Source organism: Gambusia affinis, linkage group LG22 (assembly GCF_019740435.1).
Source record: "Gambusia affinis linkage group LG22, SWU_Gaff_1.0, whole genome shotgun sequence".
Classification (NCBI taxonomy): domain Eukaryota; kingdom Metazoa; phylum Chordata; class Actinopteri; order Cyprinodontiformes; family Poeciliidae; genus Gambusia; species Gambusia affinis.
The window spans coordinates 21,463,336-21,477,381 of NC_057889.1; the positions used below are offsets into that span (position 1 = coordinate 21,463,336).

Sequence of the window (14,046 nt, forward strand, 5' to 3'; positions counted from 1 at the left end):
GGATACAGAAGACATGGAGGCAGAGGGGGGAAACAAAATCACGCAGCAGGACAGAGATAAAAAGGTTTCTGTTGAAGGAACATGGGAAAAAAATATCCAGGTCAGAGAAACAAACAGGACAAAGATGAACCAAGAAGAAGAATTTATTTCACAATTCAACAGGAGCAGAAGCTGTGGATCAGTTCAGATCACCAAACTAATATCAATATCAAACACAGATGATCTGAGGAAACACAAAAAGGAGATTTCAGGAAGGAAATCTTTCCAAACCAACCTGATTCTATGTGAAAACGTAACGGCCCAATAAGCCCAACACCAGCCACCCAACAGCCAGTACGTTACATTGGACTGCTTTGAATAACCTGCTTTACACAACAGTTCTTATCTGACTCCAGACTTTGACTAGGTCGTTTTCATGAGGCTTCTTGGCTTCACTTCCCAACATAAACTAAGACACCCTAAATTATTATTATTATGTATTTTCCATTTTATATCACAATCAAGTAACTATTAGGCCTGTCAGGATAACAAATTTTGCTGGATGATAAATTATCCCAGAAATTATTGCAATAAATGATAATATTGTTGTTTCCATAGAATTTTCAAATTATTTAATGGTTATGGCATAATGATGTAAGACACATTCTCAAAGATCAATAAACTTTAAATTGTAATGAGCATCTAGCATTTAACATTGGAATTGTTAAATGTCTTCCACTGTTTGTTTACTTCCTTTATTTATCCAAAAATAAATAAACAAAAACCCCCCAACAGAATTAACTAATAAAACAGACACTTTATAAAATGAATTATAATTATATATTGCGTTTTAAATGTAGTAATTTTTTTCTATTTATCATGGTATTAGCTGATTTATTGTTTATTGTGACAGGCCTAGTAACTATAATACATTCAGTTGTTATAAAAATGATGAATGTATCAAACAGGATTTCTTTTTAAAATTAACTCAGGATTGTTTAATCATTTAATTTAATCCCTGAAAATACATTTGATCTGACATTTTTAGACGTTTAAACTTTTAACGTTCTGCTCATGTAGCGTCTTCCTCTCTCATATCGGCTCTCAGCCTCATATGCATTTTATGGTCTTTCCTGCTCTTTGTTGCCAGTGGAACATTGCGTCCTGGTCTGGGTCAAACATGAAGCATTAGCAGCTGTTTCCATCCCACTGACCTCACATCAGCTGACGACACCACGCCGCCCGGATCATGGAACCAAAACTCCACAGAGCTCTGCTGTTTGCTCGGCATTGATTAAAGCAGTGGATTGGAGCAGAGTTTCCACCGGTCCTTTCATGCTGATATGTAGAGGAGGACGCCCCCGCCCTGACCCCTCGCCTATAATAAGGCCCTCAGGTGTTTGCACACAGCAGTAAAGACAAGATAAAGGGCTGGATGTCTCCTGTGGGAGGATTAATGCTGTGGACCGGACCATCAGAGCCCATCTGGGCCACCTCAGCTCCACGCAGGGATCGATACATCGATACGCCGCTGCGTTCACTCCGCTCGTAAAACCCGTCAATGAGAGGCGGGTTGCTACGCAGCGAGTGTGAAAACACAGCCCAGGGAGAGATCAATCTGAGATTAGCTCTGAACTCTGATAAAACAAGAGTCACTCAACACAGTGGAAAAAGTCCAAAAGAATCATAGAAGTTTAAAGGTAATGAAAGAAAACAAGTAAAACCCACAGCGAATGTTTATTACTTATCTACATGTCCAGTGGACAGTGTCAGACCTTAAAAAAAACAAAACAAAAAACAAACAAAAAGAAAAACACAACTCTCTATACAGGAGGTTGATGATGCTGAAGCTGGCATCTGATTTGAAGATGATGTGAATTGGTGAAAAATGTAAAAGCTACTTCAGTTTTTAAAGGCATCTCAACTGAACAAACTCTTCCTTAACTACCAGGATTAAGACATATTGATAAATGGACCTGGTTTGATGTGGACTGGCAGAAAGACGGGCCTACCCAAAGTCCTACACTACAAACAACTGCTGCACACCGAAAATAAACCGTTCTTCCATCAGATCTGCTGCAGACACAGTTCTGATCCTAAATCACAGAAAATGTTTGAAACATGCCAAGCCTGATAGTTTTCCACATGAGTATTTTGAGCATTTGGTTTTATTTACTTAAATTTTTACTACATAAGCCAAACAACAAGTATGTCATTGGTTCTGAGAGGTTTAGAGAACGGTGTCTGTATGTGACCGTCACAGAAGAAAAGCAAATAAACAGCAAGACGCCAAACAAGCAGAAGCCCTGAAAAGAATTAAGATCATAACTTCGTCTGATGTGGATCCAGAGGTTACCTAAAGTCGATACGATGCAGAAGGATGGTTAGAGAATCGATGGGGTTGACCGTACGGGTCGATGAGCCAACGTGCCAACTAGAGCGAGTCACAAAGAATCGCCCTTTTGCTTTTCCCCCATCAGGGGGAGCCAGTGGGCGGGACGGGAGACGGTAAGCAGCTCAAGACATACAGTCACATCAGTGACTCCAGCTGGATGGACATATAGGAACGGAGCAGAGTGAAAAGTTAGAGGATGAATGAAGACTAAAGCAGTGAAGGTCCGATCGCTGTGAGGATCTTAATACTCCCATCTCTGAGCAGCTCTGGAGCAGGAGAACCTTTATAGTCTACTGCAATGCAAACCACAGTGAATACTGTCAAAGAAGAAGAACAAGCTGACATGGAGCGGTTTGTGAAGTTACAGTCAAAAATTAACAGCAATAATCTGGGTTACTTTACGGAGGCTGACGGGTCCAAACGAACTGCAGAAACATGCATGATGCCAACTCCAGAACACGCAAACACCAAAAACAGATGCAACAGAAAAATGCTGCAAGCACAAAATAATATCCTGCAATAACAGAAAATAGAAGTAAAACATTTCAATCAACAAAATGCTGGAATCACAGGAGAAAGGAAAAAGGGTGGGAAGTACTGCAAATAGTAGAAAACAACTTTTAATGCAAAGTTGCTCTAAAAGTTGCACTGAAAGTCCATTAAACGTGCCAACTTTGTATTAAAAGTGTCATTATTTACCAAATGACACTTTATGACATCAGTCATAAATACTCCTTCATGTTCATGACAGTGTCAGGTCGCACTCTGTCAAATAAAGTGTTACTGAGTTTATTTATTCAGTGGTTGAAAATAACCAGTGGAACAATTACTGGTTCTATTACTAAAAACCCAAAGAGAGACAGTTTTAATCTGCAGGTCATAACGTGTCATACTGCGCTGAATACATCAGACATTTCCTGTACACTGAACATTTTCCTAATAAACTGTAAACATGGAAGAAACGCTCTCTGTTTTACCTGAGTAGTGCTGAACCAGCTGCTGCAGCGTTTCAAACTGAGCCCTGGTGGTGATGTAATATCCTCCGCTGTCCAGCTTACGAATCTTATAGTGCTTGACGTGATCTCCTTTCACATCATCCCAGTCCCGTATGGACAGGGAGAAGGCCCCTGGGGGACACACAGCGGGGGTTAGGAGGGAGGAGAGGCTCAGTGTGTGTCCTTGTGTGTCTCTGAGTGTGTGCGTGTGTGTGCGTGTGCGTGTGTGTGTGTGTGTGTGTGTGGGCTCGCTTTACCCTTTGTGGTTTCGCTCTCTCGGATCAGATAGGTGCCCCGAGGATTGCCGGTGGACAGCAGCTGTCTCTCTGCATCCTTGCGACCCAGTTTACCAAAGTACCAGCTGCAAGAAAACAGTCGGCTCAAACGGTCTGGATAACTTTTCTTTAATTCATTCCTTTGATTGTATAAAGTTCTCGACTAATAAACCCTGATTCAATGATTGGCAGATTGATAAGGTGGGTGGAGCCTAATCTAACACCTGTCTGAGTGGGCTCACAGTGCAGGCTACCCTAACTGACTCAAACCAGTCCCACTCCATTCTGTTACAGCCTCCCATTAAAACCATTAGAGACCAGAACTTACTCTTCAGCTTGGATGGAGTCTACTGGAGCCACATAGTTACTGGGGATGTAACCGCTGCCCCCGGTGGTCAGCGAGCGCGCGTCCCACCAGTCCCCCTCACTGAAAAACACACAGACGTCATTGTCATTGGTCAGTTTGTAATGCAAAATGAAGCAACAAAGATTCAACATGTGTATAAGTCAGATTTCCATCTGACCTAGCATGACTTTCTTACAAAACTCTGTCAGAAATTATTATATTGTTACATTCCATCCTCTCAGTCCTTCTCTTGTGTTGTTCTTAAAGTCCTACTTCCTCCTTATTTCCTAATATTTAGTCTTCGGTCTATACTGGAGAACTCCAAGTATAAACCATGGTGCTGTTGATCTTGAAGCTCCTTTTGGCTTAAAACAAAACAAAGATGCAAATGTCGTCTGAAATCTGCATAAGTTATTACACTGATAGATGTTTTAGCAGAAAACACGGGGCTGGGTGATAAAAATAAAACACCATGTGAAGGAGGTTGACTGACGCTCAGACACTCTCTGAGGATGTTGCATCAACAGGGTAAAAGCAGGAAGGAGTCTCAGCCGACGGAGGAACATCTTCCCAGAACAACACGGCTGTGTTTTAGTATCTCTGGCTCAGATTTTAAAACACTGCTTCCTTGTGCTGCACGTCTCTGTCAGACAGGTCTTCATGCCAATCATGTTGCTCAGAACTTCCTCCAGTTCTAAAAGAGGAAAACACATTTGAATAATGTGCATCTCCGTCTTCATCTCAGGATGAGTCAGGTCAGGTCAGGCTCCAACAGAAGCATTTACAGGGTTTGCTTCATCCAGAGCGGCTAAACAATAAGCTGCTCCACTTTTCTCTGGAATAATGTCCACCTGATGTGTTCCTGTGCAGACAGTAATGAGCTCAGAGAGAACTGCTGGCTCTCCTCCAGAACCAAGCTAAAGTGCACAAACCATCTTCATTTCTCAGTAATAACTCCAGACTCAACATTCCAGACATGTCAGTCACACATCCATTATGACATAGAGATATTTACACTGGATATAAAACTGTCCAGGGCTGTCTGTGATTTGGTTTTGTGTTTCCTTTTCGATCATTATTAACATTAAGGTCTTTCCGTATGCCGTTCAGTTTTGTGTTCATTATCGTCATTAGAGACTTACTATATTTGTCATTTAGTTTGATTTTTTATTTTATTATTATTATTATTATTATTACTTCTTTCATCAATGAGTTTTGGTTCAGGCCTTTCTGTTTTCAGTTTTCTGTTGCTGCTGATCACTTTGAGCAAATCACTTTCCATTCCTCAGTTTCTTTTCTGTCATCATATGTCTGTCTCATCATGTTCCTTTGTCTTTCTCCACTCCTATATATTATTTTCCATATATTCTCTGTAACTGTACGCGGATTCAGTGGGTTCGTCCTCATGCTTGATTCGTGGTGTGAGAGGTGATGAAAGGCTCGATCGGGACACACCGGAGAAACTTTGAGTTTACCCTCTAACAGTTTTATTTCAGGGACACTTTTCTGTTTTGTTTTGTTGTATGGACTACTGCATGAGCTGTTTCAAGGAGATAGAGGGCATAAAGATGAAAGGATACAAGGAGGTAAGAATAAACGAAAGTAGGAAACAATGAGAGAAAGAAATTAAGGAGACAAGGAAGAAAATAATGGTTCAAAAAAGAAGGGATAGATAATAACAGAAGGAATGAGGGAACAAAAGACAGAAGGGTACAAAGAAAAATGAAGAGGAGGAAAGAAGGAAGAACATCAGAGAGAAAGTAAGATAGAGGGAAGTTGGATAGAAGCAAAAAAGAAAAGACATATGGATCCAGTTAGATGATGGGATATGAAAGAGTTTTCTCTACTTTTCCCCCATCTGGTCTAGACTGCAGAAACACCTAAACTCTGATTGCTCTCCAGACAGTGCAGGATGTGGGGCAACCTGAGCAGGTGGAGCAGAGTGGAGCTCTTTCCCCTTCAACCATCTCTGCAGGACCACAAACAGAAAACAACAGCAGCAGTGAAGCAGCAGCCTCCTGCTGCGTCTGCAGACCTCAGGGCTGCAGACTGGGGCAGGCCGTCACAGCACCGCTGTGTTTGTCCACAGCAGTCAGTCGGACCAGCGCAGTTCCGGCTGAGCAGCAAACAGCTCAGATGCTTTTGCTTCAACAGGCAGGCTGAGAGCTGAACACAGCGAACGCCTCATCCCCTCCAGGGGCGCAGGTCTGCTTCCTAAAGGATGTCAGCACACAACACAACCACACATCAACACGTCTGCGGCTCTGTCTCACTTCCTCACACAACGGGTGGGTCCTTTCTACCAGCTCTCACAGCCTGGAACAGAGGAGTTCTAACTTTTTTCTTTTTTTTTTGTTGCTGTTGTACCACAACTGTCCAGCAGGTGGCAATGGAGGGCAGCTGGACGAAGCCCGGCATTTGGGTAGAGAGTGGGTGGAGGGGAGACGGAGCAAAAGATGCAGCTCTGTCTGGCTCCTGCTGAGGAAGAGGAGGATGAGGAATGACAGAGAGGAGGAGGAAGAGCAAGTTTTCCTGTCCCGGCTGAGGTTGGCTGGGGGGAGCAGTGTGTATGTGGGGGGGCAGCTGGGACTGAGGCCTGTAGGAATGTGAAAGACGGCGGCTGGGCTGGGACAGGATGCTAACAGGGTGTGGTGACCTTGCAGAGCTAAAGGCTGAAGTGGTGAGGCGGTCAGAAGGAAAGTGTGAAGTTTTCAGCAGGCTGCTGGACTCACATTTATTATTCAGTGTGTGCCAGCTCAGGAGATAAACACACGGATACAGCAGAAATATTAGCAAAAGTATTCAATCCCGAGAATGTTGTCACATCACAGTAGGGGTGGGTGATATGGAGTTAAAGTTTTATCACAATGTTTTGTGGTATTATTGTGATAATAATAGTGACGGTAAGAACTATTCTTTAGTTCTCTTGTAGGTAACTGTATCACTAACACAGCAATCCCAGCGCCGCAGCACAAATGCTCCTCTTGAAAAACAAGAACATTTGTAATGCACTTCTGTAGGTCACCAGTCACATAAAGAAATGTAATTTGTATCACTAAACTGCAGAAAGTAACTGCATTGAATCATATCTTCATTTCAGCTGGAACTTATAGTGACAACGGTAAATCTAGATTCTTATGTTGCTAAGAAATTTATCACGATAAATGGTAAACGATACGATATGCCTACATTACAGCCACAATTTGAAGTGAACTGCTTATGTGTGTGGGAGAAATAAATAGATTCATAAACACAAAAAACGGAGCCTATACTATGTATTATTTCAGTATGTCTGTTGTTGTTAGTTTCATAAAGCAAGACATAGGTCCAGATACTTACTGTTTTTTACCATCAATTAACATTATTTATTTATTTATTTCAGCTAACTAAAAAGTTATCTCAATTTTCATCATTTCGTTCGTTTTAGCTAAGTACAATAAACTTGATATAGACGTGCCATTTTTTTTTTTTTTTTTACAGTAACTGCAGCAGAGGTTTGACTGTGCCTCAGCGCTCTGAGCGGAACAGAAAGGAGAGCAGGGTGACAACGTTGCCCCTGAAACTTCCCCCTGCCTCCTCAAATGTCACTGCACTGCTGCAGAGTGCTGCGCAGACAGAGAGACACGCTCCGACTCAGCCTGCTGGAGTGAAAAGCGTTCCCGGACTGAAACAGCAGGGGGATGATGGTGCATCCACTCTGAAACTCACGCACACACACTCGACTGGAAGGAAGATGAGCCAACATCCCTGTGGGTGTAACTGGGCACTTCCTGCTGGCGTTCAGATGGAAGCCTGCAGCACTCTCCTCTGCTCCACCCTCTGCAGGCCCAGAATAAACTTTGTTTACTCCACGTTGTCATAAAGGGTGTGCAGGCTGTCAGTTTAGCCTCATAAAAATCGCCAGTGGATTCAGTGAAGCCGGAGCCAGTGCTGTTTTGGATTCAAGTCTTTTTTTGTTTTTACATGCGTAAACGTGAAATTAGCAACCTACACTGGCGATCTGGACCAAACTTAATAAACTCCACTTTGTTCCAAATGCTACAAAACCATCAGGTTTAAAAACAAAAGGCCATTTAGAATCCTTTGAATGTATATATATTTTTTTTACTTTTGCGTTTTCTCATAATAATGTATTTGGTAGTCAGTTCATGTAGCATCTTAAATACTGAAGGTTTTTCTGCTACAATAAAAAGCCTTTCGTTAGGTTTGCCCATGTATATTAATATCTTATGAGATATCTCAAGTTTTTATACGCTTTTCATTAAGTCCAGTTTATTTGCCTATTTCAGCAACAAGGCAGGTCAAAGGTCATAAAAAACATCATACAACAACCTATTGTTAAACAATCAATAAATATATTACATGTTGTTAAATGCCATCATGGAAATCATCCCGCAAAATTACATGAAATATATTGATCAATGTTCCCGTTATTAAAAATCAAAGGAAACGTCAAACAGGTGTTTTTTTTTAGTTTGGATTTAAAGGATCTCAGTGATTCTGCGGTTTTGCAGTTTTCTGGACGTTTGTTCCAGATTTGTGGCACACAGAAGCTGAATGCTGCTTCTCCATGTTCAGAAGAGAGGTCTGGAAGGTTGCTACGACAACAGCAGCAGATCTGTAATGTATTGCTGTGCTAAGCTGGTCAGTGTATTTATAAACTAGCAGAAGTATTTTAAAATCTGTTCTTTAGGATATAAACCCACCACAAATCAATGTTGAAAATGTTGGAGCACCATGGAAACATGTGCTTCCATCCCATCTCAGATACATAAACATGCATACAAATTATTTAGGGCCTTTAGAGTTTGTGACAATTTTGCTCGGTTCTTTTTCGTGTCGGTAGTTAATAGATTGATTCTCAACCTGCATCTGCACCAAAGAGCTAAGAATGTACAAACATGTTCTCACTGAGGCTTGTACATATGTGCAGTTTTAAATTGACATTTATTACCTCTATGACTCTATATTTGCTCATTTATGGCCCCTAGGGGTCGTCATACACGTCTCCCTGACTGACATATGGCAGTGGAAAACAACAACAGTGTTTTCCTTGTGGGGCCTCTCGTCTCAGGCTGGTGTTATAGTTAAACACGACATTTATGGTTTTCCAGCTCCACAAACAGCAGCAGGCTTATTCTGGGCTCTGTCCTGTCCCAGATCATGAAAGAAAACCTCAGCCTGCCTGGTGAAAGCCGCCGCTTTGACCCCAGCTCAGTCGGGGAGCAGGTCCGCTCTCCTCCCAGCTGCCTCCACTAACTCCTTCAGCTAAGAGATAAGGGGTCAAATTTGCATCCCGCCTGCATGCGGACGCCGTGATAAGCAGCTGCTGGGACTTACGTGCTGTTGAGGATTTGGAACCTTTCTCCTTTCCTGAAGCTCAGGTCATCTTCTGTCCGCGCCTCGTAGTCGTAAAGTGCCACAAACAGAGTGACTCCTGCAGCGGGGGAAAGCAGAGAAAAAAAAAACACAGAGTCAGCTCTTGGAAGATTAGCAAGAGAAAATGAAGCTGAAGAAGTGAAATGAGCTCCAGGACACTGAGTAAACAGCAGCGTATCTGCTCAGGACGAACAGGAAGGCAGTCATGGTGAATGTTCCGGCAAATCATTCTGGTTAGCAGGGAGAAAAGCCGTGCTATTTCAGCAAATTACACAAATATAACACTATGTATGAATGATGGAAGAAGTGTATCAGTTATGATTAACCTTCATTTTCTGCTTTTTTTTTTCCTCCTATCATCACAAAATTCCCACCTATAGCGTCACATCAGACTGGCTGAATGGCAGGCAGAGAAATGCATGATGCATGAAATATTATAGCCTCTCAGATCCTGCACCAGTGCCTTTTGGATGGCAGAAACACACCAACACTGCAACATTGGCAGTAACATGATTTCACCGGTAGCTCCAGGAGGTTGTGATGCTGTGATCACAACAATTAAAGCAAATTCCCTCAGAACTGAAACTTTCTGGCAAATCTGACAAATCAACTCAACTTTTTCCGTTTCTGTCTTTTCTGGGCAATCACTGCAAACTCAGCAACTTGAATTGTGACCAAAACTCGAGTTCTCTATCTCATGACAAAAACACGTGTAAATGGTAAATGGACTGAACTTATATAACGCTTTCCCAGTCATTTTGACCACTCAAAGCGTTTTACACTAGAGTCACATTCACCCAGCCGCACTCACAAACACACACACATTTATACACCGATACGCAGCGCGGTAGGCAGGAGGAAGCTGGAATCAAACCTATAACCTTCCGATCGCAAGGTGACTACTCTACCAAAGAGCCTCAACACACGCGTGATGCTAACCTGTAACGTTTATCTTTTCTTTTATTTGAAGACTCATTTAGAGATGTTCTGTAGGAGTTGTGTCTGCTGTGTAAATGGATCATGTAACTTGGAAGACCAATATAAATTTTTTTTTTTTTTGCACTTTGACAGTTCATCAGATTTAATTTGTACTAAAGGAACATGAAAATGTTTTTTACAGTTTAAATATTAACTAGGGTAAAATGCTGCCTCTATGTGAAAGGTTATGTGCAGTAATTTTGACTTTGTTGCAACATCTTACAGCAAAGGTAAAGCTTGAAAGAAAATTTTAACTTTTGTCGCAACGTTTTGAGAAAGTTGCTGCAAAATCAATTTTAGGCTGCAAAAATCACAAAACAGCGTCTAGCAGCCTGGAGGGACGACATAATGTGAACCACGAACGTCTTTGGGAACACGCTGTTCTCAAAGACACTGAGAACATCTTGAAAATGCTACATACATCTTTTAATGTATGTAGAAATATTATTTCTTTAAGTTAGACAAATCTGCTTCAACTATTTTCTGCATTAGATAAACTGTCAGGGCTCTGCCAGCAACACTTTGGTCAGGTTGAGTGGAGACTAATAGTATTTCTTTTTTTTTTGTGGTGCTAGTGGCTCGTATTTTTTGCGACAGTAGGAAGGGTGAAGAGAGGGAGGAAGACATGAGGCAAAGGTCGTCAGGACCGGGAGTTGAACCCGCGACGTCCGCGTTGAGGACTAGGGCCTCCAAGCGTGGGGCGTGCTAACCCCCTGCGCCACCACAGCACGTCCCACTAATAGTATTTCAAATGGCTTACAAGAAAAATGTTTTTTATGCCATTAATTGTCTGTATAAGCAAAGGAATCTGCAGAATGTGCCAAATGTTTTTCATTTAATTAAAAGATTAATCGTCAGAATTATAGATAGAACGATCGACTACTAGTATAATCATTAGTTGCAACCCTGCTTGTGTTAAATCTGAAACAAAGTCTAAAATAACACAGTATTCGATCCATAACAAGGTGATTTCCAAAGAGTTACAAAGTCAAAATCTGGTTAGAATAGATGACCCAACTAAAAGAACCTCACAGCTCTCCGCTCTTTGCTGGATGATCAAAAACATCACAATACTTTCAGTTATTGATCATCTTGCCGCAGACAGTTATTGGGAGTCTTCTGTTATTCTTGCATCCTCCCCTGTCCATCTTCCAGTCAGGTCTGATAAAAACTGGACAGAGTGTAAACGAAGACGTACTCAGACCCTAAAGCAGATCCTCAGGTCTGGACGCTATGAAACTGCTGAGCACTTCCAGCTTTCAGTGGGGCTTAAGACACAGCCCCACTGAAACCGATAAACTGTGACAAAGTTGCATCAGGTTGAAGGGATGCAGAGGGGCAGTGGTTAACACCCTGCAAGCATTTACAATAAGGAGACGAGTGTGTTCTGCAACACACAGGTTTTCACTTTTACACATAGCCTTGCTAACACATAGCCTTGCTAAGATGGAGCATTTTTCATTCTAAAGGTTTCACCAAGATTTTATTTCATTTATTTATTTTTTATTTCGTTCACTAAATAATAAATATAAAAAGTTCATGCAACAACTAGAAGAAATCTTGAATGGGCAGAAAAAAGTAGAAACTTATAATATCTGACACCTCTTCAAATAAAAAGAAAATTTGTATTTTGTAAATTTGTAAATATTACAGATGTTTCACATACACAAAAATACGCACAAAAACCCAAAATAATCTTATTTAAGGCCGTATCACATCATCATAATCATTTTCAAATTTCTTTGAAATGCAGAAAGAGATTTTGAATGTTTTCTCTCTGTCAGGATAGTTCTATAAACTGACATTGTTAACTAAAATGCATTATTGTTGCTGTCCTGAATCAAATTTCTTTTAAATTCCAGTCTCTTCTAAGTTGTATTTGCTTCATCTCTTTACAAATCAGCTTTGAAAAGCTCAGTCCATCTATGTATAAAAAAAATTGAATCCAATGTGGTTTTTAATCTAAAACTGAGCAGCACACGTCTCCGTTCATGTGAAGATTCCAGCCTGCTTGGAATAAAATCCCAGTCTGGGCTGGAGAGAGTCTAGGCTTGCAGGGCAGACGGTGAGTCAGTGCGGCCTGACTCCGATCACCCGGGCACAAACGCTTCAGATAAAGAGCAGTGGCCTGAAAACAACCTTTTCAGTCACTCCAGAATTATCCAAGTCTGGCTGAAATAGAGCAAGATCGTCCCTCACAAAGTCTCCAACGGCAGAAAGACTGTGCTGACAGACACAGCTGCATTTAGGAAGAGTCTGACAGCAAACTCTTAGTAAGACTCCATGTGAGGAGGTCGTGTGAGGCTAAAGGGACTGCACAGACTGGAGCTGACGATGGAAACCCTTTAGGGTGCAGCGCTCCAAATGTTCCATCAGGTCAGAGGCTGAAACTCATTCATTGATTGGTTTCTGTGTTGGAATGCCAGTCAATGCGTTGCGTAACGTCGTGGCACTGGCTCCGTATTCCAGTTTGGGAAAATGACGTCAGCAAATCCGCTGGTCATCGATAAGATGGTGGACACACACACAGGAGCGTGGAGGCAGCCGCCTGATTGGGAGCTGGAGTGAAGCCAAGGTTTACGTCTAAATGTCTAAAACCAGGACGAAGTTAAAAAACAAAAAACAAAAAAAAAAAAAACTCAGCTCAGCTCTTCTGCCTCTCTGTGGATTTACATCACAAAGTGGCGAAAATCATCCACACCTTGAGTTCGGGGTGTTGTGTTATGATAAGTTCAATAGAAATGCTGAGTTCTTCTGCAGAGCCGCTTGGCTCAGTCAAACAGAAAGGATTTCCTGAGTAAGAAAACTCTCTCTCTAAACAATGAGCTCAGAGCACAAAGACTTGGGCTGATGCCAAGCGGACGAGCTGACAGGACCGGTCTGGGGTCAGGGAGAGAGAGAGAGGGACGATCATGTGATCACACCAGCATGAAACTCTGTAGTGACAGGAAGGAAACCTCAAAAACGCAACTTTATCGGATGTCTCACACTTTAGGTACCACTAAAGTGAAATACTAAAATTGTATTTCCTGGAATATTTTCATCATATTTATGTGACAGGATATTTGCATTTCATCGAGGACACAAAGAGATTGGCTTTCTTTTCACCTAGTGGTGGAATTTGTTTAAAAAACAGTTCGGCATACCTCAGGCAACCGTAACCATGGCAACAAGAACTACGGCCTATTAATCAGATTCATCATCCAGTGCGTCAGATCCCATGATGGACCAGTTACCTGTTATTGGAGGAAATTCTGTTTCAGCTGCACTCCCAGTGTTTTTTTTGTGTGTTTTTTTTAGGGTACCAATTTACAAAGTAATATACAAATATAACTATAAACAAAGTCATTTATGAATCAGCTAGGACTTTAAGCTTTGTCTGCACATGATTAATTCAACTCCATTGTCCTGTTACGAGCCGAACTATCAAGAAGTCATATCAAAACATGCTAGCGTTAGCCTAGCATTTCAACAATCTGCTCCATCTCCCATAAGGCAGCCATTGAGGAGGCCTAATCTCTTGCTCTTATAAAGCACCACCTATTTCTACAAAGCTCCTTCATCAAGCAGACTCCATCTCAGCTTCCTCCTCAACCCTCCACCGTGCATCTGCTAATTAGCTCCTCCTTTTTCCTCTGTCGTTTTTGAGTTCTAATGGCAGCTTTATAAATTGAGCTAACATGTGAACTGTACATCAAA

The 14,046-nt window shown here is 41.7% G+C and overlaps 1 protein-coding gene across 3 annotated transcripts in view; it reads right to left on the minus strand.

Moving 5' to 3' along the window:
- Nucleotides 1-14,046, minus strand: part of fynb (FYN proto-oncogene, Src family tyrosine kinase b) — a 69,542-nt gene that overhangs the window by 8,741 nt on the left and 46,755 nt on the right. For all 3 annotated transcript variants that reach the window (XM_044105653.1, XM_044105652.1, XM_044105654.1), the window contains 4 exons: nt 9,331-9,427; nt 3,973-4,071; nt 3,627-3,730; nt 3,352-3,501 (listed from right to left, as the gene is read on the minus strand). In XM_044105653.1, the coding sequence (XP_043961588.1) occupies nt 3,352-3,501; nt 3,627-3,730; nt 3,973-4,071; nt 9,331-9,427 (450 nt within the window). The remainder of the gene's footprint in view (nt 1-3,351; nt 3,502-3,626; nt 3,731-3,972; nt 4,072-9,330; nt 9,428-14,046) is intronic.